General features: G+C 38.2%; 2 protein-coding genes across 2 annotated transcripts; both read left to right on the top strand.

Moving 5' to 3' along the window:
* The first annotated feature begins 1961 nt into the window (after positions 1-1961).
* Positions 1962-12705, top strand: LOC145785621 (uncharacterized). Its single transcript, XM_082597297.1, has 14 exons — positions 1962-2078; positions 2294-2384; positions 2831-2916; positions 4629-4703; positions 5209-5289; positions 5467-5613; positions 6428-6558; positions 7054-7120; positions 7841-7939; positions 8340-8543; positions 9826-10097; positions 10421-10523; positions 10833-10933; positions 12321-12705. Exons 1-14 carry the CDS (start codon positions 2033-2035, stop codon positions 12411-12413), a joined length of 1596 nt encoding a protein of 531 aa, XP_082453423.1. The 5' UTR covers positions 1962-2032; the 3' UTR covers positions 12414-12705.
* A 5258-nt stretch (positions 12706-17963) lies between these two features.
* Positions 17964-23983, top strand: LOC145785138 (methylcrotonoyl-CoA carboxylase subunit alpha, mitochondrial-like). Its single transcript, XM_082596840.1, has 7 exons — positions 17964-18171; positions 19899-20034; positions 20182-20374; positions 20550-20788; positions 21354-21599; positions 21712-21804; positions 22269-23983. The coding sequence occupies exons 1-7, from the start codon at positions 17990-17992 to the stop codon at positions 23364-23366; spliced, it is 2187 nt and encodes a 728-aa protein (XP_082452966.1). The 5' UTR covers positions 17964-17989; the 3' UTR covers positions 23367-23983.
* Positions 23984-24849: the final 866 nt, after the last annotated feature.

Raw genomic sequence — 24849 nt, 5'->3', positions numbered from 1 at the left:
ACTACTCTAAGCATTGGAAAGACATTCATGAGCTTCAAAGTGTTTACCTACAGGGGGTCTTCTCCAGAAATTTTTGAAAAAATACCTACTGGCAGGTGCTTTCTGACAGTCAGTCTATACATCAATAGTAAAACTTTGTCAAATGATGGTGCTGTAACAGAGTGTGAACTTTTTATTTAAAATATTTCTGGGGGGGATTGTCCCTTTTGCTCCCCCCTTGACTACGCCCTTGGCAATGACAGAAACGTTGATAGCAGTCGGGTAATTTGTTATCAGTTATCATGTAGTGGTTAAATATCTCCTTTTATATTTAACTTCATTAGATAGTCGTCGTGTTATGTTGCGCTACTGGCAGTGACATACCCAGAAAGAAAATTTCAGGCCGGCAAACTCATTGTTGGGGGCAAATATGTTAATGCTTGAAATTAAAAGTTTATTTAAAAAGATAGCTACTAAATGCAGCCAAACATTTATGAAACGTCATTTAACATATAATAGGCTACAATGTCATCAAAACGTTGTAATAGTATTAAAACTATATCTTTTTGGAAGGCAAGATGAATTTCTTTGAGGGCGACTGCTCTCCCAAGCCCCCTCCACGTGGCTACGTCCCTGGCTATTAGTTGTTTGCTCTGTAGCTTTGGGGTCTGAATAGCTTGTGCATATGGTACATGGGGCAACATTCAATCATTTATTAGTGCTCATAAAAATTGACTCCTGATTGTTTAAGTATTGTCAATATTGACGTTGTGATATAATGAAAAAAAAAACCAAAATTTAGGTAACAAAATAGACTTATAAAAGGAACATGATATGAGTTCTTTTTGTGCAAACTAAGCTGAACTATCGCAAGATGTACAAGGTTGGGACATAAGGCTGTTTTGAGGGCGCGCAAATGGTTTATTTTCATACTTTTGTTGCATAGCCTGCCATATTTACATGTGATTGTCATCTTATGTTTCTGAGCAAAAGACAAAATAATTTGATGCATCATAGACCAGATTTTTACAACTCAAAATGTTTGCCTACAAGGACAACAACAACAAAAAATAAAATTCTACCGGCGGCATATACAAACGTTGTTCTAACGTTTCTATAAACTGCAAATATATTGTTCAGATAAAAAAAAATGTAAACAATCTTCCTAAAGGTAACAGCGGAAAGAGCAGACTACGCTATTCACTGTTGCATTTAAAAAAGTTAATCCGTAGGCTACTTATGCAAAATCGAATGAACAAGACAGTTAAAAACTGTTATTGCGAAATGTAATTGTAAAATGTATTTGAATCATCTCGAGGCCGCACGAAAAGATTCTAACATCGTTTCAGATTTTAGTTCTTTGCATGAAAATACCTTCATTTCCTTACCGTTATAAAAGCAGTTGCAAAACGTGCAAATAAATCAGCTGTAGGCTACTCACTGGTCATTCAGTTTCCAAGTTTACTTCCGCCATTGATTCTCATTGACCTGTACTTGATAGGTTCATATCAAAGTTGCGGCCGATAATTGTCTTTCAAAAGAGTAAAAATATTTCTTGTTTGAAACATCATAAACATAGAGGCAACATCACTTCAGCATGCCTAGCGGGTAATCTTACAACTAAGGTGCATGCTAACACGGAAATTTCTTGCGTAGAAAACAAGAAGTGATGATTTTTCAACGCACAATCCAATCAACTAAATTGGTCTTTTTTTACATTGATTCATTGTCTGCAGATGCTGAATGAATGAAACGAATAGTTAATAAAACAAATACTTTTGCCAGCTGGAAGGTAGTATAAACCGAATTCTCAATAGCAAAGCATGCATTTCGATTGAACGAAATTGATAGAGCAAGTGGAATTGATACGAAACAGATCACAATGAGATAGGGCCAGTGCAAAACTTTCTGAAAAAGTTTGGCTGATAGATAAATCAATTTTAAAAGCTGAATGAAAAATTGTTCAAAAGTTTATTTTTTGCAGTAACCTAGAAAACAAAAAGAAAATATTTTTTTCTGAAGTTTTCACTTGAGTTTAACATTCTATGCAAAGATGAACGTGGAAGATGCATTTAAGAAGTCTGTGGAATATTTGAAAGGTATGTTTCAGCACTACTTACAGAATTGTATCACAAAACAAATTGATATGTGATTCATTAAAGCATTCCGTGATAGGATTTGATGATTAAAGTATCTGCCTAACCTCAAACGAATATCAATGCATTTTTTTTTGTTCTCTAAGGTTTAAAAATAGTAGAAAAGGCAACCATATCAGGTTGTATGCTGTAACTTATTAACTGTTATTCATTTTCAGATGTACTTGAATTTTTGGACAAAGTTAAAGAGAAAAAACTCCGAAAAGACAAAGAGGATCTTATTGTAGCTCTGCGAGTGTTTCTTGAAAAGTAATAATGCAAATCACCTACGTAGTACTGCTTACTTGTTTCTTTGCGGTGATACTATATTCTACCTCCTGTATTTAAACTAGGCTACAGCAGACTACATTCAGGTTTCCGAGCCCCCTCCCTCTCAGTGCCCCGCCCCTCTCCCGGTAGGATTAGCTTACCTATACAATTATTAAGTTATCCATGAAAGGTTTTTAAACAATTCAAAACTAGAGCACTATCTTTCATTTTGCAGAGTCAATGATGAAATGAATTCAGTCTGAAATTAGAAAAATGAATGTGATTTTTTCGTTTTTGCTTGGTTTGCGTAATATCGCCAGCCATGGAAGACTACAACCTGCAAAAGTGCTTGTTTATAGTTTGTGTTGCTGACGTAGGCCGTAGGAAAATAAAAACAAAACTGTTTGTTTCATCTTTCTAGTCATAAATTCTTTGTTCTTCCCAAGGACACGCTCGCTTATTGTTCCTGACAGCTCTAACAATGATCGCCAAGAAGAATACGACGACGTTGAACCTGTCAATAAACCAACAGGTAATGGAAGTTTAAAGTTTCTGAGGTTTGCAAAAAAAAGAAACATGACACGTTGTATTGAGTTGAATATTTCGAAATGAAACAAAATGACACAAAAGTTTTTACCTTAATTTGCATTTGGGTTGCCAGCATCTAGCACAGCTAATGCTGCTTTGGTTTGCTCTTGTTATTTTTGATGCTAGTACTTTAAAGTGCCCCTGACAGGTGGGATCCAAGTATAGTAACTTTTTAAAGCATTTCCTAGCGCAGAATTACACTTAGCGAACTTTTTAATCTTAACCTCGTAGCTCGACTGGTTAGGGCGTAATTTAATCAAACGACTGCTCCGCAGCGTCACCACAGGCGAAACTCCATATTTCACTGCTCTGGGACGACTTTGGTGGTATTACGTCATCCTAAGTGGACGTCGTTAGCAACGGATGAAACAAACGCTTCCTAGATGTAATTGGTGGATCACAGTTTGGTCGGAGTTGGTACAAGCGGTTGCTTTTTTCGAAGATTTATTGTTTTTTGCAGTTTAATAAAACTGTACTGGATACGTTCCTACAAAACCTAAAATATCCTTTAAGTGAAAAATGAAGAAATCGTACGAATCATCATTCATATTTAATTCATCATCACTATTCAAAAATAAATAAAAGTTCTCTCTCTCATAATGTGCCTTCAGTTGGCCATTGAAATCCTGTGTAACGGCCATCTGGATCTGGAAAATTGTTTCGGATTTGCCAAACAATGCATGACGGCATCACAATCCGATTGTTGCTTCCGAGAGCATCACCTTGTAGTATACACTCCAACACATGCCTGTAGGCATTTTTACTTTAGTGGTATTAACAAAATCATCTTCAGTGAAGTGAACATATACGACTAGTTTTGTACGGCCCATCCCACTTTCGAACACTTGAAGAAAACTTTGATTATTTTCTTCTCAGTACCTTGTTTTGTGGGAAAGTGGGAAAAGAAAGCACACGGTCTTTGTCACTGACAATGTCACATAAACAGCAATTTGTAGGCATTGCCTCAACCATAAATCAAAGGTGCTGTTTGTGAAATAGGCTACTGTTGTTACACTGCAAATGGCTATAGCCAGATTAGGACAAATAAAAAAGTATGAAAATTGTAGCCCTATGAAACTGCAATTTCAATTGAATTGAGATGCTGTTTGATAAAAGTAATCTCAACCTATTTGATCGAAACCTGATAGTAATAATAAGTTCACTTTTTCATTTCGGTAATTCTTAATTTGCACATGCTTTAGATCAACAGAGCCCCACACATTCACGTTTTGCAGTAGCCGTACCATACTTTACCAAGTCATCACAGAGAAAGAATGTATTCTTCCCGCTTACTGTGACGTCACAGCGGTGTTGCCGTTTTTATTTTCGCAATTGAATGAGTGCCAGATTCGCCGATGTCAACGAAAGTTTGCAAGCGTGTAACTTAGTAGCCTGTTGATAATTTTTACGATTTGCTGGTCAGAAAAGTTTGTTAGTGTCATCTTTTTGGTATCTTAGGTAAATTTAGCGAATTTATTTTCCTGTCAGAGGCACTTTAAAAGCTGTTTTAAGACAGCATTCTCAAATTTTTCATTCTTTACATCGATTTAACGTTTGAAAGTCGATTTTGGAAGTTGAGTTTCGTCCATTTTTTTGCATCCTTTATCAACGAAACTAAACTCTGCGTTGACATTAATTGCTGGTTGTCTGTCACAGATGACGCTGGCGAGGTGTACGTCGACACTGCCACGAACCAAGACGATGATGGAGTGTATGAAGACAATGAACAAGGTGAGCTTCTACACACGCAACAACATTTTTCGTTCCAGTTTTTCCCACTCTACAACAACTCGGGAGTTGTTTTTGACTTGCTCAACTTCACGTCATATTTCTGATGTAAACTATAGTCACTACACGACTTATTGTCACTGCTTTGCACAAGAGAGAATGCAATCCGCAGGAATTTCACAGTTTTGATGTTGTCTGACTTGGAATCGAACCTAGGACTACCAAACGCAGAAGAAAGGATTAATTAATAATAATTGTTTTACAAAAATGAATCAAACACAAGCGGAATTCACTACAGCAGTTGATCATGTGATAACACTCAAGTCTACTTATGTTATGATTGCATCAAAATGTTAGATGTACCGGGCAGTAGACAATAACGTTGACATGGAAATTAGAACGTACTTTGGACCATTTTTTGTTTACTGTTGGCTTATTTGATGCACAGAAGGAATGGAACTTCGTCAAAAAAGCATGTTTAGTAACAGAAAAAACTTTTTATTTTAAGTTGCTATAGACTACGATGACGTTGTGGTCAACCCACAATCAGGCAACAAAAGTTCCCCGTCCAGGAACGCTACAATTATACGTAAGTCTTACTAAGTCTTACTTCAACCATGCTTATTGCTGCTTGAGTGTTTGAGGTTGTATATAATCGGGTGCTTCAACGTGATGAAAACAATTTCAACTGCAATTTTTGTTTGTACAATACTGTCCTACAGTATAATTGCATATGATCGTTTTAACACTTGACATTTTCTTCCAGCACCAACTCCTTGTGATCAACTAAAGAACGCTACGATTGCTGATTATTTGGATATTAAAAGAGAGAAAAGCTTGGTGAAGGGGGCTTGGGTTAAGCGGTGGTGCGTGATACACGGAAATGTATTTTACATGTACGAAACTTCGAAAGGTGCATTGAATATACATCTCCTTTTGTAAACATAGGCTATTTTTTACTGTATCTGTTTAATCATTCGATTGCATCCTAGCTGACATTCTTATGATTTTCGAAGACACATAAAAGCCGTGACAAAGGTTGCAAACCACTAGCAGCATTTACTTTGTTTCTCCCATTTACAGTATTTTGCTTGATATTACTCAACCTCCTGTAGCCTACGTGTACACCAACACCAGGTAATCTTTTATGTTTTGTTGAAAATGAAAAACTCACAATGCTAGAAAAGAAATATAGAAACGAACGTCACTGTGCCAGTATCTAATGAAAACCTTTTTCATTCGAATGAACAATCATCAGTGGCCATCTCCGCTTACAGCAGATTGCGCACCTAAAGAGCTAGTTATTTCCAAGAGTGGCGATTTTGAGTTAACTGGCCCACTGCCACCAAATTGAGTCTGGTCCAAATCTGAATATTGACTTCAAATAAACAATCGCAAAATCAATGAACCGACAGCAGTTGAATACATGATTATGTAAATAACCGTTTTTTTCATGTGTAATTTTGCAGTTTATTGCTTTTATAATCTTTCTGCTACTCAAGAAGTTTGCTATGTTTATTGTTTGGTCGTATGCTGTGACAAACATAATTATTTACCGAAAAGTAATGCGTAGCATTGCAAAATGTTGATCTGCTATCAGTCAGAGATTTTTACCTGAGTAGGACTATTAAACCCAAATAAAGTAGATTGTTCAGACCTACATGAAAACACTAAAGCACTGTTTCTGTTAGAACTTTTAAGTAATGTTTTTCGTGTTTTTATTTCAGATAAAAAACAAAAAGACGCTTTTGAACTTAACGGCTTCAACGTCATTGTAAGAGATGACATCACAAAAGAAACTAAACGCAAAGACCGTTGTTTTGAGCTGAAAAATATTCAGACAAACAAAGTTCATGACGTGGGTACCGAGTCTATTTCATAATTTTATGGATATATGAAGTCGGTATTTTATAGCTTACTCTGGTAGGCCTACCCTATAATAGGTCTAGACAGACTTGCACCCCTGACCATTGCTTATATCTGACTGAAAGCGCATGTTATTTCATAGTTGATTCATGGCAGACAGTTTGCTATGCTGCCGTGCATTCAACTTCTTATTCCCCCCAACAGCAGTTTACTTATTAAGTTGATGAATAGGCCTAATAAGGTATTCTGTTTGTCAAGAAAATACTTTTACAACTAATGGCGAGCACCCAATGTCTTTGTTTTTATAATGTAATGACCTGTTTTAATAGGCCTTTAGAAGATTAAATGTAGGGGCTTTTGCACTCCCTCTTGACACTTCCTGATTAACTAACAATGATTAAAGTCAAGGTAGATATCCAATAAAAAAAACTTCACTTCAGTTTTGCTATTTTAATATTTTGCAATTTTATTATTTTGCAATATTTAGTTTTGTGCCATGGAAAAGAACAGTGTAGAGTTATGGAAACAGTGCTTTGAAAAAGCAAGTCTCATAGGTAAGATGAGTGACATTTATCTTACAACTAAACCCTTTATTTCAGTTAGGCTACGCTTCAAAATAAACTTCAAAATTTTATATACAAGTCTACCAGCCCAAAATGTAGAAACTGAACTCATGTTAATGTTTTGCAAACGTTTCGAAAACTTTACTGTCTTCATCTTTAGTGCTTTAAATCTCATGAGTTTAGTATCTACATGTTGGGCTTTTTATTTTTTGATTAGATTAAGCAGGCGTTGCAACCATTTTGCTCCGAAGCCAGCTTTTGATTAAACTGCTTGAGCATTGTCATGGTATGATAACTGACAAGTTTATTTTTTAGGGTTGGGTCATAGTTTGCTTGATGTACCAACATCAGGCCTTTTAAGCGGCCGATTAAGCCAACCGCTTGTTTAGTTTATGGAAAATTAGTTTGCAGGAAGTTTATCTGTAAATCTGAAATTGAAGAGTCTAATTAGCAGATTAGAGCTAGATTATCAGAAAAAAAAGTACCGTGATATAAACGTGTTTAATCGGCTGATTTGCTTGGTCGACAAATGATCCACTGTTGGCTATTTAACCTTTGGTACTATAACTCTAACCTATAACAAATTGGATTCCACTTTGCTTAAATTTTTCCGAATGACAAGAGTTGCAAAAGTCTAAAAGGAGCAGAACGCTACTTTTTAAACGCAACTAGCCTACTTGAAAGAAAGAGTAACAACCTCGAATGTTTTAGCTTCTTCTGACCAGGGCAGGCGTAGCTTGCCAAAAGTGGCAACACTTCCTCCATCACCATCTCAAGGATCCAAATTGAAAAATCTTGCTGGTGGAATGAGTAAGTCTTGACGTTTTGCAAAATTTATACAATTGTGTTTTGTCAAAAAGCTATTTTTCTACATTGCTTTACTGGAACCATGCAAAGCAGTGAAAAGTAGAGAGTCCTTTGTTAGTGAAGCTTGCAAAGCCACTTTAGCGACTTATAAAAATTACACAAAACTTTGAAGAGCTCTTTACGTTTTTGAAATGCAAAAGTAGCTTAGAAAACAAGATACATTTTCTTGATTATGGTGCTCTTATAGTTCCTTAGAAATTAAAATTAAAATACTTTCTCTGTTGATATCATTGCAGGATAAATTTTTATTTTAGAAAACAATAACGCCAAGTAAGGCAGTGTGGCTATCTTAACTGCTTTTTAAATCCTGTATAAAGACCTAAACCTTTACAACGTTTGGCAGTGACGCCACTCAAGACCATGATGAGGAAGACAACAGAGCAAGATAGCCGAGCTGCTAACGCAGGCGTAGATGGCGAAGACGTGTATGTCGACACTGAAGGCGACGTCCCTGAGCAGCTTCCCATCTATGACGACACAGAGATGCTTGACAATGCAGATGAAGGAGAAGCCACCTATGACGACGTCGGAGATACAACAGCACCAGGCATGTTAACTGACTTAAAATTGTCGTTTTTTTAGCATGCAACACTTAAGTTTGAGGGGCTGGCATTCACAGACGATTTCATCAATAAATTGTACCATCTTCAACGTCTTCAACCCACTTAACGAAGCATAAAATCTAAGTGACTTGGATGATGAAACCAAAGACTGACTGCTATTTATTAGACTGGCAGCACTGTTTTCTTCGAAATATTATACCATTTTGTTAGTTTTTTTTTAGACACAAAATACTTTTCACTCCTTTAATCCGCTAAAATTATTTACAGAAATCAAAAAAAAATTACAAGATTACAAGCCGAAAAACGCTGCACGAATTAAATATGAGTCGGCCTCTAGTTAGAGGTAGGCCTCCATTCTGGGGTTTGGAAAGCAGTAAATAGGGCCTTGCGTGATTAAATTACCTATTGATTATCGTGCTTCTGTAGTATTATTATTTTTTTGAACAATCAAAAAACAATAAACAGACTAAAATGAGTGGACCCCTGATCAGCCGTGCCTCCCCCCTGGTCGGAATTACGAGGGACGGTTAACACGACCCTGGGTGTGAGACGCAAGCATCCGGTCACTGTGTGCAGGGCGCTGTTTATGCAACGGTTTATGGCTGTGTCGATGTTGTGGCAGTGACCACTGCGGCACCAAACAGCTGCGCAGTGCCTAATCTGCTGAAAAATATACAAGGACTAAGGATGCTATATGCAAATGTCAGCCCTCGCTTCTCTAGCACACGTCTGTCTGGAAAAGAGCTGTCGACACTCGCGAAGGTCAAGTCAGGGTTTGTCCCTGTTCCCTAACGACCGGATTGAAAACTGGCTGGTTCCTTTGGGTTGTATAGGAAGGCAAGATCATTTGTAGAGGCCCAGTCAGTCAGTAACTCTTCGTTGCTGCTTGTATTGTTATAGCCCCAGTAGGTGTGCTGACAGTTGAAATCGCCGGCGTAGCGACTGGGGGAAACGAACCTTGAAAAGGATGATGGCAACATTTGCGAGGTTGCTGGGGGCTTGTAGATATTGACGATGTTATAGTCTTGTTTAACTTGCAGCCTAATTTTTGTTTGAGATACATGTCCATGTCTATCTTCACCCTCTTACAGTAGTGTGAATAAAACTAAAAAATTTAAGGAAATTACATGTGTTTAGTAGATGTGTTTTAAATGGTTGTGTTCTTAAAGTTTATTTTATCTGCTTTGGTGTAGAAAAGTTCTGGGGCAGTCAGTTTTTTTCAAAACTGTCAAAATGTTTAAAAGTAACGTTTTTTTGCAATTTTAGATCGCAAGCTTCCTGTTACCCCAGATATGTCTAATCGAACCATGCCCCGGCCTCCAAAGGCGAGTCCTCTTCCTGAAACCCCAAGTTCCAATCAACGTCCTCTTCCATCGGAACGGAATAAATTTTCTTTTGAGGGAACACCACATGCTCCTCCAAGACCTAAAAAAGATAACCAGAATGCTACCTCCTTTCCTCCAACAAAGAATGTCGATAGAGAGTCGGGTAGTGGGACCTTCCGGAAGTCATCTCTTTTGCCACCCACTCCAGAGAAGGTAGTCTAACATTCACGCAGGTGGACTGTAGAATATCAAGCAATGATGCAACAACAGTATACAATTTGAAGATATTTGACGCATAAAAATACTCTTTTTTCCAGACAGCACTTTAAGGCTGTGCTTTTTATAACCGCAGACTATGGCTTTCAATTAAGCTAATTCATTTATGAAACTATTCCCCAACTCAAATATTATGTCTTTAAATTACCCCAAAGTTCGACAAATTGCGAGACTAATAGAAGAATCGTTCAGTGCGTAAATGAAACATTAAAATTCGTCTTTCTATCAGTCACCTTCTACCATCGATTAACTTTTCATAGGGTAGTTCACCTTCACTGCCGCCATCGCCAGGGAATCTTGGAAGGAAAAAAAGCGTTGAAACTCCTTTTGATCAAAAAGACGACGAAGCCAAATACAAAGACGGTGAAAAAAGCTAAAAAAAGATTTTGTTTTACTGCAATTAATGGAAAATCTAACAACAAACATTGCAGTTCCGCTTGATTCTTCTTGCAATGTGAATTGAAATTGTACCATTGATAAATACTCTTCTTACATATGACACCCATCGTTTAGATTTCAGGGCAGGTGATATCTTTGTGCAGTGCTGCTACGTCATGCATTTAATTTAGTGCTTTGTAGATGAGATATTTAAGAGTGACATGACCGTCACTTTGTTTCCTACTGATGTCTTAAGAATAACATTTAATTCTACTTTGAAATCTTTACTTTCAGTCAAAGCAACAGATTTGTATCAAGGGATGTGGGACTGCTATGCATCCGATAGAAACGAATTATCTTTTAAACGTGGTCAGCTAGTACACATTGTAAATAAGGTGAGTAACAATGCTCGTATTCACTCTTTGAAAGCAGGTTCAGAATGATGAACTACATTTTTATAGCTTTATTTTATATAAGATATATTGCATGCAGTTATCAATTGAGTTTGTCATTGCGTATATTCTATAATTTCTAAAAAAGCAAGTGAACTGATGATCAGTTTTGTCAGACAATCCTGAAAGATCTGGGACAATATTAGGCTACTCTTAAATTCGGCCTTTTTTAGACAGATAATAAAAAATGTTTTATTTGGGGTCCAGTGCTTCGCTGACGTCACAGGAAAATAAACATTCGTACCAATTAATGCCCGAATAATTGGCTAGCTGTTGGACACTCCACATGAAATTAGCCCAATTTTCGTTTTTTGTCCGCATTACAACTTGTCCAGCCGCTGCTTATGCAAAATTTCTAACTAATAAAAATCAATAATGCGCCAAAAGTTTATTTGGTTATCAACAAGGGAGTAGGCTACACGAGTGATAGACCTTTAAAAAACAGTGATGCTGTTCACTTTAACTCTATCGATCGGACTCGGGAGGTCACTGACCAGCAGTGGAGAATTTTCTGCCTCACAGCTTGTTTTCTACACCAGCAAGAAAACGAAGAATAAATAGAGTCAGGCTGAAAGAATTAACTTTTAGTAAGGAGGACTAAGTTATTGGGAAAGACTTTTACTTAAAACTTCAGCAATTTAGCAATTTCACCTAGTTTTGTCACTAAAAATTGCACTTTTTGACTTTACTGAGGCAAGGGATGCGACGTGCCTAAGTAGCCTAACCCCTCAAACTCTCCACTGTTTTGATATCATTTTTTGTCTTTATTTTAACTTTTGTTAGCATCGTAACAATTTCCATTACCTGTTGAGCGAGCATTTAAAAAAAAATTGTAGCATACGTTTCAGCATATCCGTCCGCCCCGTTAGCTCAGTGGTTACGCGCTCGGCCCAAAAACAAACGGAGCTGGTTCACCTCTCGGGGTGTGCGCTTAAGCAACGCATTATAAGGACTGCTCTCCATTCAGCGGCACCGAGTGAATGGAATAATTCCACGGCAACAACACTTTAGCAATCGGAAAACTTCACTCTGTCAATCTCGGTAACCATCCCTGCGTCAAAAGCTTCTACAAGTTGGCTATGCGAAACTCCCAGGAATAACCTATCAAGGCTTTGTCAATCCTAGGATAAAGATTCAAAACCAACCAACCAATTAGCATAGGCTATTAACCGCGTTCTAACAGAAAACTGAAAAGTTTAAGTGTTCATCAGGATAATTATTGTTTCTAGCACTAGTATTAGCAATTAACCATTATATTTTTTGCTAATTTATCCTTTCACAAAGTACGCCTGGTTCTCAATTAAATTTTTATCAAGTGTCTCCTCCTTAGGATTACGATAACCATGGATGGTGGGTCGCAAAGAGAGACGGTGATTTTGGACTTGTTCCTAAAGAATATCTGATGGAAGCTTATGAGAAGTAAATTGGTTCCTGAAAAAAAGAACTTCCAAGAAAATTAAACGTTCATTTCAAGCATCATTTTTAACAACTGTGAAGGAATGCGATGAAAAGTTTCAATGGCTTTAACGATTTGTTTTTATTTGCGTCCCGTAAGTGTTTAGTTTTGACTTCATGATAAGCAATCTCATCCACTGCTCTTCTGCTGTTACGTAACGTGTTGATATTCGAATAGGCGAATATCGAATATTTAATAAGCCTGTAGTATATATTTTAATCCAATGTTGTAACTGTGAATAAAAATGTACTGAAGCGTGCATTGTGTGTTAAAATCATTCTGTATAAGGGCTAACCATTGAAGCAAGAAATGTTAATTTCTAAGTTACACAATAAACGTTGTAAATAACGCAAAGCATCGTTATGTGTTGCGATATAGATTACTTGCACATTGACTAAATATCGTACTGTCCCAATAGGCTACACTTCAAGCCAAGTCTAAGCTTTTAATTTTTCCATTAGAAACTTCGTAAAACACGTCCACGTATGGTAATACATTTTTAAGCATTATCTGTTGGTAAATCAATAAAATTAAGCATGACAAAGCGTTCTGAGATGATAATTGTTTATTTCTTAACAGTTCTTTCTTTACATGTTCGTTTCTTTCCTCGTAACTTAGGTCACTGGGAAAACAAATAAAAAGTAAACTATCACAAACAATTGTAAAGTTACCGCTGAATATTTGTTAAATGAAACTGGTTTAGCATACAGCAGGGAAGGCCTACTTTTGTTGTTCAGAAAGACTACAACATTCATCAAAACCTGTAGCCTGATCAGTGGACTTCAAGAATTTGTGTAACAAGATGACAACCTCACAACTTTGTGGTGAAGAATATTTGATAGCCTACTTTAGTCTGCATCCACTGTTTATACATTTTCGTGCGATTGTCGCTTTTAATATTTTTATTTCAAGACTGCTCATCATTCAGCGGCACCTACAGTGAATGGAATAATTCCCGGCAACAACAATTCAACAGCAATCAAAAACTTCACTCTGCCAATCTCGGTAACCGGCCTTCCGTCAAGAGTCTCTACAAGCATAGGCGTAGCCAGGGGGGGCGAAAGGGGCCATGGCCCCTCCCAATTTTCAGTTTAGATTCCGAAGTTGAGCCCTTTGTTGAAAATATAATAAAATTTGTAAAAACTTATAACGTTTTCCAAGTCATCTGGCTATTAACACCCCCAAGGACTTGTTTTAGACACACAGAAAGACACCAATAAATTTTGTAAATTGTAAATCGGGCAAAATTTACGCGATTTACGTTTCTTTTAACTAATTTGTGGAAGCAATTTCAGAAGAGCTTACTCTGTTATGTTTTTGTGTAGTTGTTGAGTTTTTGTGTAGCTGAGTTTTTGGTGTTCTCCAATTTTAGCCGCAGGTTTTGCCCGTTCGTGTGTAAAAGCTACCTTAAGTTAATAGCTGTTTAATCTGCTAATAAATTTCATACAAATATTACCCTAAAAGTGTTTCCAGAAAGCGCTATAATCCATTATTTGAGTGTAAGTTTGCCAAAGTTTTCTGGGGGAGCATGCCCCGGACCCCCCTTAAATACGCGTGCCTTCGGCACGCTCTAACACCCCACCAGTTTTATTGCTTCCCTTGCTCAACCCACCAGGATACGCCACTGCACATCAGGTGGCAATGGCTTAAATCAAACACTTTGTCGTTCTCTTCAATTCATCAAATATTTGGCCCCCCCAAAATTTTTTTCTGGCTACGCCACTGCCTACAAGTAGGCAAAACTACCAGGAATAACCAATCAAGGCTTTGTCAGTCCGAGGATAAAAATTCAAAAGCAACCAACCAACCTAAAACACGTCAATAGCCTACTGGTGTGGTATAGTCTTTCAGCAGGTCAGAACTTCAAAAATTCATCTGAGGTATCCCCACTTTCACCTAGCCTATAGCCTAGTAGGCCTATAGGCTATTCACACCACACTTTACTTTATAGCCCTTCTCTACTTCGCTGAAATTTATCAATTTAATTGTAGTTATAGGCTATTTGAGTGAGCAGTGTTTATTTCTGAATATTAGCCTACATTGTTTTGTTAGGTTTTTGTATCACACAAAACAAAAACTTCCACTTATTCGGCTTCTGCAGCTATGCATGCTCAATATCGCTGGTTCAGTGAATAAAATGTGATTAAGCGAGCAAGAAAATTGTGGAAAAATAGAAAAAAATCAACATATTAAACATAAAATTACAAGACGAAAAACGCACAAACTAAATATGCGTGGGATCTTAGACGTAGATGGGTTCCCAACCGGGGTCTGAAAAGCAATAAATATGGCGTGGCATGATTTACGCTATTGATTATCGAGCTTCTGTAGCAGAGTTTTTATTTTTCAAATAACCAAAAAACATTAATCTCCTCTGGGCAATATCCATGGCTGGGATATCAGGTATGACCAGTTGACCACTTAGTCTGCCATCACTATTTCAAAGTTGTCGCGTATAGGCTAGTCTTTGGTGGTCTGCATTCCTGAGGCTGCATTTGAGGTCTTGATAAGAAAGACTGTCAACGTTGTTTCATTTTCAAGCCACCTAACGGAGTGGAAGGTCTGCGTGTCATAGATGATGAAACCAAAGACTGGCTGCTCTCTGGTAGCCTTCCAATGTAGTCCGTGAACATTGTGAATCTGGGGTAGTAAAAGGATAGACCCTTGGCCCCAGAGGCTTACACCACGACGACTGTCAACGTTTATCAAACGCTGCAAAATTTCAGCTAACAGTTTGGTCACTTTAATTTCGTCGCTCATGAAACAAACAAACAAAAAATGTATCTGGTAGCCTGTATTCTGCTGTTCTGAACGTATAACCCACGCTTAATGTATCTACTTGTTTATACTGGCATAGCATGTTGCATTTAATTATATTGTTGCATGCAAGTGAATTTGCTGAGTTGTTCACTTCGCTTCATATGGATCGCAAAATCTAAAACGTTTAATAATAAGCAAGAAAGTGGCCTGTAGCCTACAACCGGAACCATTTTAAACTTTTGTTGGTGCCGAATACCTGGTAAATTAGGCGACTCTGGAGTCTGGTGTAATATTTATCTGACATGAAAGTGAACCCGAGCTTAGCAGAACGAGAGGTCACAAATCGGTCGAGGCTATGGCTTTTTGCTGGATTAGAATTGAAGCGTAGGTAGGGTGTAGCCACAGGGTCTTCAACTATTTGCATTGTACTTACGTGAATTTACGTATGAGTGATCAGATTCTTCCTTTTACTCGCGTCATGTGTAGCTTTGTTTTTTCATCAACGCTGACTTAGGAATGTTGAATGCCCGATGGACAAATGATGTTTGTGCAGGCATTCCTGTAGGTGTGTTTCGATTTTTATTATTGTAGCAGTTATTTTAATTTGCAATGGATTAGCTTAAAGTTATTTGAAAATGTAATTCCGAATCACAATCATTTTCTGCACTTACAATGTGGTGACAGTCAAACAAAACTTATCTTTACTGTTTGTAACATTCTATGAATTATTGTTTTTGAAAGTGCATGTTTTGTAGGTAGGGCTGAGTTCACTAAAAGGAATAAAATTAAATCATTGCTTTAACTGTATTTTAAAGTGTAGATAAATACTGCTCTAATAAAGCTTTATCCTACGTTGCTGAAAAAACGAGTTTTCTATTGTTTTGCTTTGATGGTCAGAAATGATAATGACTTGCAGCTGGTTAACGAATTCGTAGGCCTATGTGCGGTGATATTTTGTCTTAAAAAAATAGGCCAATACTGCAGGTCAAGAAAAAGCATAGGACAGCTCTGCTATTGCTAGACCAGAGATTCCCGACGCTTGTGTTGAAATTAAACTTGTAATTCATGTGGGGAGACTTCTTTATCTGAAATAAGCTGTGTGGAAACTCTGGTAACTTGGACTAGTCCTTGCGGCGTTCAGTTCAGTGGTTTTAGGCATTTTGGCTTCTGCATTGTCAATCAATCAATCGTTTATTTATCAAAACACAAAAGTGACATAAAACAATAATACATACAATGTTTAGGTTTTGTTATTGATAGGGAGACAACGAAACGACCATACGGTCAACTAGTCAGTTGCCACCCTGGAAAGAATAATTTGAGTTATGAAACTAATTTTAATCAATAATTTAACCAAATCGGTTACAATCAATAAAGAAAACACAAACAAGACTAATACTTCGATTAGTAGCTTACAATTAATTGTCAGCTTCATAAAATTGTATGCAAGATTTTCCAACAAATAGTAATCACGAAAATCAGTGGACACTGGACACCATGACAATAGACATTGTTGAATGTAAGAGCTTAGGCCAATACAAATAAAGACCCACTTATCAAGTATTATAACTTTGCAAAGCTGATGCTTTGCTATGTTTTTTGAAATCATAAAAAAAAGAACTTTTTGAGATTGCTTGGAACCTCTGACCACACCACTGGTCCAAATACTTGGTATGGATTTTTTGCCAAATTCTGTATTAGTGCGATTAACAAAATAATTATTGTTTGATTGATATCTAGTGTTATGGTTGTGGATGAGTGAAGAACTTGTGAACAATGCACAGTAGGCAGAAGGGTACAGGTTCATGCAGACTCTGAACATGTGTTTATGTCTTTCAGCTTTAAGATATTCATTTAAAAAAATAATGGACTGGTATGGGCTCTATAATCGCTTTTTGTGATTATTCTTATTATTCTTTTTTGTATTTTTCTGAGAGGGTCTAGAACTTTGTTGCAAGCTTTACCCCAGCTAGTAATGCAATGTTGAAGGTGGGAGTAAATTAAAGTATAATAAACGGTTGTCAATGTGTCTGAATTCACATAATCTCTCAGTTTTAATAGTGCCCAAGAACCCTTTGCAACTTTCCCACAGACTTGTTCTATGTGGTGTTTCCACGTTAACTTATTATCAATATAGACACCAAGGTACTTGATTTGATCTTTTTGCTGAATTGGTTTACTCCCAATCTTAATGTTAACATCTCTTATTTGTTTTTTGTAATAAGCATGTATTCTGTTTTTGTAAAATTTATTGATAACCTGTTAAGTTTCATCCAAGTGAGAACCTTTTCAAGTTCTGTGTTCACATTTTGTTGTAAGTCATTCTCACATTTGTCTGCCATCATTAGGTTTGTATCTTCAGCAAATAATTTAACAATCATTTTTGTTGAGTTTGGCAGATCATTTACATACAAAAAAAAGAGAGGCAAATACAATGGCATACTGGCTACCTAAATGTAGATATGTGCAGAAAGTTTCAACCAAAAACTATGCCCAATTTTTAGACGAAGTGCATGGGGAGCGAGTACATGTTTACGCCAGCCATGAAAAATTGAGTTCTGAGTAGGGCAATTTTGTTGGCTAATACCTTATAATACAATTTGGATAGAGAGGTAAATTTAATACCTTATAGGCTACATACCAACGCTAAGCATGCTTATGTAGTGTTTAGCTATCATTGTTGTTGGTGGAGTTGTCTTAGTTTTATGGTTATCTAATCTTTTATCGTGCAACATTTCAGAGGTGTATTTTTCCAGGTATAATTTTATGTTTTCATAAACACAATGCTATATGTTATACACAAGGCATCTCAGGTGGTTCACAGAGTTCGGAGTTTAACATTTTGCCAGAGGAAAATTCATCATGATTCTTTACAAACAAAAAATGTAGAGCAACGCGTGATTCAAAAACTTTTAATCGCCAACAGAGGCGAAATAGCATGTAGAGTGATGCGAACTGCCAAGAGGTAAGTTGACTGACACTTTTCACATATCTGTTACTGTCCTTCTATTTTCTATGTAATGTTGATATTGTTTGTTGGTTTTAGTTTAGTGTGCTATGACCAAACTTAAGTATGTTCAACATAAGACGAATGCATGTATTAAATTAGGAAGTGGCTATTTTTCCACACTTAATGCCATGGTTACAATCAGGTGTTGCCAGAGTTAGGATGGGTTAAGGTAAGCAGGCCTCGAAATTCTGGCGGTCATGGCGGACATGACCTCCGGAATGACCTCGAATGTCTGCCGAAGCCGACTCATTGGTCGGTCATAAATGACCGCCGCAAAATTCTTGACAAAAATAGAGCTAATGCAGCCAATGTATATTTTAAATTTAAATTGTTACAATTGTTTGTTTAACGCGAACAAATATGGAGCTGAAGCAATAATAGTACAGGCAATTGCTTTAAAAATCACATTAGAGTGGCGTGGTTAACGAGCTGATGGCAAAAGTAGCCATTTTTACATCATTTCAACGCCTTGCAATGTTGCCTTAAAATAAAGTTGTCTGAACTTTTCGGCAGGATATGTATTCTAATTTCAACATTGAGGATTATTGCGTTACATTGATCGTTTGTTAAAAAGAAATGTCACAGAGAAGAAAATCTCAGCTGGGTTCCGCACGTGCTTAGGCGAATGTGGCGACCGTATTTACGCTGATACTGATAGAAATATAATTTCTGCACAGAAGGGAGAGTGTTAGACTAACACTATTGTATTAGTTAGTTAGTTAACACTAACACTATTTAGGGCTAACATTATTGAGTCACTAATGCGCATTTGTCTGGACGGTCCTGAGCTGGAGATTTACGACCCCGTGCCGGCAGTAATCGCTTGGCACAACGATTCTATATCACGAAAACCACGGAATAAGTGATTGTAGTTGCTTTTGTAATAAGGAAATTTGGATTGTTGTTTTCATTTGTGTTTATTGCGTCATTACATGACTGTCATTATTGCACTGATTTATTTGCAAGCAATCTGCTCCAGTACACTTCAGGGTCGGTTAATTAAGCCATCAACAATTGCAGAGTTATTCTGTTGTAGAAAATCTTCTTCTACAAACACGACTACACAATACTGTAGTGTGATTTCGTGCAAAATCTACATGCAAAAAATATGTCCGTTTGAGATATTAAATGTCCGCTGAAAGGGCCAGTCCGGTAGGACATGCTTGACCGCCGGAAAAAAGTACAAATTTCGAGGCCTGGCTAAGGGTTAGAGTTAGGAATAAGATTAGGGTTTTGATCTTTGCCCACCAGGACTAAAAATTTTCAAAATATTATACAAGTTTTGTTTTCAACAGCTTTAAACTTTTCTCAAATTAGGGCAGAATTCCTTATCTGGCAACACTATTGAGGCTATTATTACACTATATTGTGTAAATATAGTCGCAGCCATTAAATTAACACTACATATGTTCATGTGTAATGTGTTGTGTAGCTAATGTGTATAAGAATTACCGTATACATGTGCCTTGAGGTAACTTTCACCATTGCCATGCAAAATGGTAGAAGAATGTTAATAGTGGACACTGGACAGCACTTAGTGGCTTTCACGTGTAGTAGATATATCGTACAATGCTACTTGCAAATCCAATAACTTACATGCATATTTTACAAAGGTGTCACAAAAGCTACTTAAATGTGTTCAATGTTCATGAATGTAGTTCTTATCCACTTTTTTTTCTTAGAATGGGAATTGAAACAGTAGCTGTGTATAGTGAAGTGGACAGATATGGAATGCATGTCGGCATGGCTGATGAGGCCTACTGCATTGGACCTGCTGCCTCCCAACAAAGCTATTTAAAAATGGAAAATATTATGAGTGTAATATGTTGTAAATAATTTGTTTTCTTTGATATTGTGTTACCAATTCATTGCCACTCAATGAATTATGTGTGTATAAGGTTTTAAAAACTTAACGTAACTTTGAAAATAACTTAAATTTCTAAAAAAAAACTTTATATATGACAGGTTGCCAAAAGATCAGGAGCCCATGCGATTCATCCAGGCTATGGTTTCTTATCTGAAAATGTTGAGTTTGCCGAACTGTGTGCAAACGAGAATGTCATTTTTGTCGGTCCACCATCCTCTGCCATCCGTGATATGGGAATTAAGAGCACTTCAAAAAAGATTATGTCATCTGCAAACGTTCCAATCATTCAAGGTGGGTCACAGCTATATGTATTAAAAGCGAAGAAAGTTGTTGTCTTGCAATACTTCAGAATATTTCCACCTCCATCTCTAAATGGTGGAGGAGTGCTTTGTTTCATTGCTACCATTTGCGTGCTGAAATGACACAGCAAGGTGTCAGCCATTATGTGCCTTTGCCTTTTCTTCAGGTTACCATGGTGAAGAACAATCTGACAGCCATCTCTTAGAAGAGGCAGAGAAGATCGGTTTCCCCATCATGATAAAAGCTGTTCGTGGCGGAGGAGGAAAAGGGATGCGAATTGCAATGACAAAGGAAGCATTCCACGAACAACTTGCCGCCGCCCGAAGAGAGGCGATGTCGTCATTTAATGATGACGTCATGTTGATCGAGAAGTATATCGATCGACCTCGCCATGTTGAAGTTCAGGTGAAGTGGCTTAATAGTTTTTTTCTCGATTGTTGCTCGGGAGAGTTGTTTAAGTCTTGAACTGCAGCACGAACATTACTTTATAACTGAACGTGCAGCTTATGACATTGATGCTTTGCTCTGACAAGAAGTTGGGTCAATGTTTTTATCCTTGATAATTGTTGTGTGTTTAGCGCTACATTGCAATTATGTATGGCACTGATAAACCGAGGCCGGTGTGATTACATAAACATTACGCAATCAGGCATGGTGTAACTACAGTGGAAATTTCTTGTTTCATAAAGGTTTCTATAAAATTTGCTGCTAACTCACTTTTTTGAGGTTGCAAAAACGAACTCTAGACACTAGTTTGCAAGCAAGTAATAAGCATTGGTAATCAGGACTGGCACAAAATCTTCTGTGGCGAGAGTTTAAAAACGACCCATGCCGAATTGCCAATGTGCAATATACCAAGACAACAAATCAGTCGTTGTTTTACACTGATTCAACGTCTACGGGCGTTAAGTCACTGTAAAACAACGACTGATTTGTATGGGTTTAATGTATTGCAATATGATTGCTACAGATCTTCGGCGACCATCACGGCAACGCTGTGCACTTGTTTGAGCGGGACTGTAGCGTTCAGCGTCGTCATCAGAAGGTTATTGAAGAGTCTCCCGCGCCTGGCATCACTACCGACACCAGGCATCGGCTGGGGGAAGCCGCAGTGAGGGCGGCCAAGGCGGTCGGTTATGTCGGGGCTGGGACAGTTGAATTTGTCATGGATCCTCGACAAAATTTCTTTTTCATGGAAATGAATACTCGTCTGCAGGCAAGGCTTATTTCACTGTAGTCCCCATTAAGTGTTTGTAATTTCGAGTTATTTTCCGCAATCTTAACAATAACATGCAAAGCAGTCATGCTTATCATCGTCAACATTCCAGGTTGAGCACCCTGTTTCGGAGATGGTAACTGGGACTGATCTGGTCGAGTGGCAGCTCAGAGTGGCTCAAGGTGAAACTGTTCCCCTGGCGCAGGTTTGTTCAACATTAGACAACATTGAACTCGTATGGTTCAATTGCGGCTGGATTGAAATTATAGGCATAAGTGCAGAGTTTCCATTTTGTTCTGCAGAAATCAAATGTACGATTGTACGTTTGCATTAGCGCAGTACTACTGGCTCCCGACGTTTTTTGTATCCCCTGATTTTTTTTCCAGAGAACAGTTAAGTGTGTGTGTTAAAAGATTTTTGGTTTTCACTGCTTAAATTTTAGTGATTTTTGTAAATAATGCATTCAGACCCCTTGAAACTTCGACGGATCCTTTAAGGTTTAGGTCTTATGTGAGGTTAAGAGTCACTTGGTTGGTAGAAAAATTATTTAACGTGCTTTTTATTTCTTCGTCTTTCAGCCACATTAATTTAAACTTTTGAAGCCACATTGATACACGTTTTTAATTCCCGTTTAATTTTTGCGCTTAATGGATTTTTCGTTATTTGCAGAATCATATCCAGCTCAACGGCCATTCATTTGAGGCTCGTATTTACGCCGAGAACCCCGAAAACGATTTCATGCCCGGAGCAGGTCCCCTGTACCATTTGTCCTCCCCACCGCAAACCCCTAATGTAAGGGTTGAAACGGGGGTCGAGGAAGGGGACGAGGTGTCCCCTTATTACGACCCTATGATTGCAAAGCTGGTGGTTTGGGGACCTGATCGTACCACTGCCCTGAAAGAGTTGGGCCGCAACTTGGCACAATACTGCGTTGTGGGCCCTGATACCAACGTCAGCTTCCTACAGCGCTTGGCTTCAAATCCTCATTTCATCGAGGGAGACGTGCACACGGGTTTCATAGAGCAATATTTCGACGAACTTTTCCCAGCCAAGGAACCTACCATTTCCCCAGACTTGGCCTGCCAGGCTGCATTTGCGTTCTTAATGACAGAAGAACTCAACAACGGCGCGTTTGACACTTTGTACTCCACTTTAAAAGACTTTCAAGTCAATTTACCTGCTTCAAGAGACATTACCTTTAACATTCATGATCATGACGTCACAGTGAAGGTAACAAGGGTTCGAGGCTCATCTGACGTGGAGAGGCAATTCCGTATGATTGTCCGTGATTCCAACGGCGGTGAAACCGAGAAGGAAGTTACAGGACGTGTAGACGTTAACCCAGTCAACGCGACAGCATTCACGGAGACCATCATAAACGGAGTCACCCAGCGGAATAAAGTTGTTTTCGTTCCTGGCCACGACATGGAGCCAGATTCTTTCCACCTTTTCCCGACCACAAGCGATCCTTCGGTGAAAGTGACCATCCCAATGGCTTCGTTCTATGGAAAAGTTGATTCTGGTTCTTCCACGGCCGACCAACCGATTGCTCCAATGGCTGGTAAAGTTGAAAAGGTCATGATTGCATCCGGTGACACCGTCACGGAGGGCCAAGCTTTGGTCATGATGATCGCCATGAAAATGGAACACACAATTCGTGCGCCGCGAGATGGCGTAGTGGAGTCTGTCATGTTCAACGAAGGTGACCAGGCAGACAAAGGTGCTTTGCTTGTGAAGCTCCAAGATTTGGCTTCCGACTCGAACTAATCTTTTTTCCTATTTATTTAAATCATGTTTGTATTGTTGTTATGCCAATTGCATACACTGTTGTACTTGTGTTGAATGCCAACCCTTGCAAATCTTCTATTTCAAAGTCTAAGTTCAATATCGCATCTGACTTTAGAAGTTTAATCGTTATTTTTACGTATTGCGTGGACATGTGCACGGCACCATTATTGGTTCATGAAAGAGTTCTATAGCGACCATAGCGGTTTTGGTGCTGGCCTCCCGCTTAGCTTGGAATCTGCCAGTTTCTCGATTTCACTTGTGACGTCGAACCTATGCGTAAATAGTCAATTAAGCAAAAACCGTGAAGAAACTTTAGCATTCCCTGCAACAGCTGAAGTGAGAATTTGTTCGTTTTCTTATTATGATGCCTCAGCTTGAAATGCATCTAATAACGAAGCATGCTTTGGCCTCAAAGTCGATTTCGTCTATTTTTGTCCTGATGACCGCAGCTCATTTGTGCATACGAGCCATGGTACGATAAAGTTGTAGTGTGTGCTTTCAAAGTGGCAATTGGTTTGCAATTTATTCTTTCGCATTATTCACTATACGCGCCTTAGTGTTTTTTCGTGACCAATTCAAATAAATTTACACTTCAAGTTGTTGCGATTATAAACGAAGATTTAGTCAGATTTGTAATATCTTCTAGCTTTATTCTCATTTCAAGTGGAGCCGCCGGTGCGCAATCCTCCACATCACTCTGTCAGCACCATCTTCCTCCATTTCCACTATTTCCTTATCTTCTATCACACAATCTCCATCTTTCCGGCCTTCCTCACTTTTACCAACTTCTAATTTCCTCATTCTATTTCCGACATAATCTCCGTCTCAAACATGACCCAACCATTTGTAATTATGATATCATCAAACTCGTGTCCTGAGAAACCAAACAAAAATTGCCTCCTTTTAAGTCGCCTTTACGGCAGTCCGTGTGGACACTGGACAGCCTGGGATGAGAATGGTTCGTCTTTAGTGACAGAAACCAGACTGTCTGAGTTGAAAAGTAGCTTTACCAAAATAAATTTTCACCTGGTTGGCGTTTTTAAGGTACGGCTAAGCGTGGACGTCGCTGTGAGCATCTGGACTGGAAGCCAAACGCTAGGCATCATCTTGCACGGCAAACAGGGTTGCAATATTGGCGATTTTAATGCCTACTTTTAGAAATTTGCCGTTTTTTTTCTATAGATTCTCAGGTTAAAATATGGCATGGTCGCAACACCTTAGGCTACGATAGTAACCAGTAATCATGGTTGACAAAATGCAATACGAAAAACATCAAAATTTGTGGGGGAATGGCCCTTCTCGCCCCCCTCCTGGCTACGCCTATGTCATGCTTGCTGTCAAGATGTGGCCTAGCGTTTGGCTTCCTGTCCAAATGTTATTATAGCGACGTCCACCGGCTAAGCTATTGACACCAAAATTGCAAGAAATTTGATCAGGTAGACGTCCACCGGCTAAGCTATTG

The sequence above is a fragment of the Aplidium turbinatum genome, chromosome 16 (assembly GCF_918807975.1).
Source record: "Aplidium turbinatum chromosome 16, kaAplTurb1.1, whole genome shotgun sequence".
NCBI classification, from domain to species: domain Eukaryota; kingdom Metazoa; phylum Chordata; class Ascidiacea; order Aplousobranchia; family Polyclinidae; genus Aplidium; species Aplidium turbinatum.
This window is presented reverse-complemented; position numbering and strand designations above follow the sequence as displayed.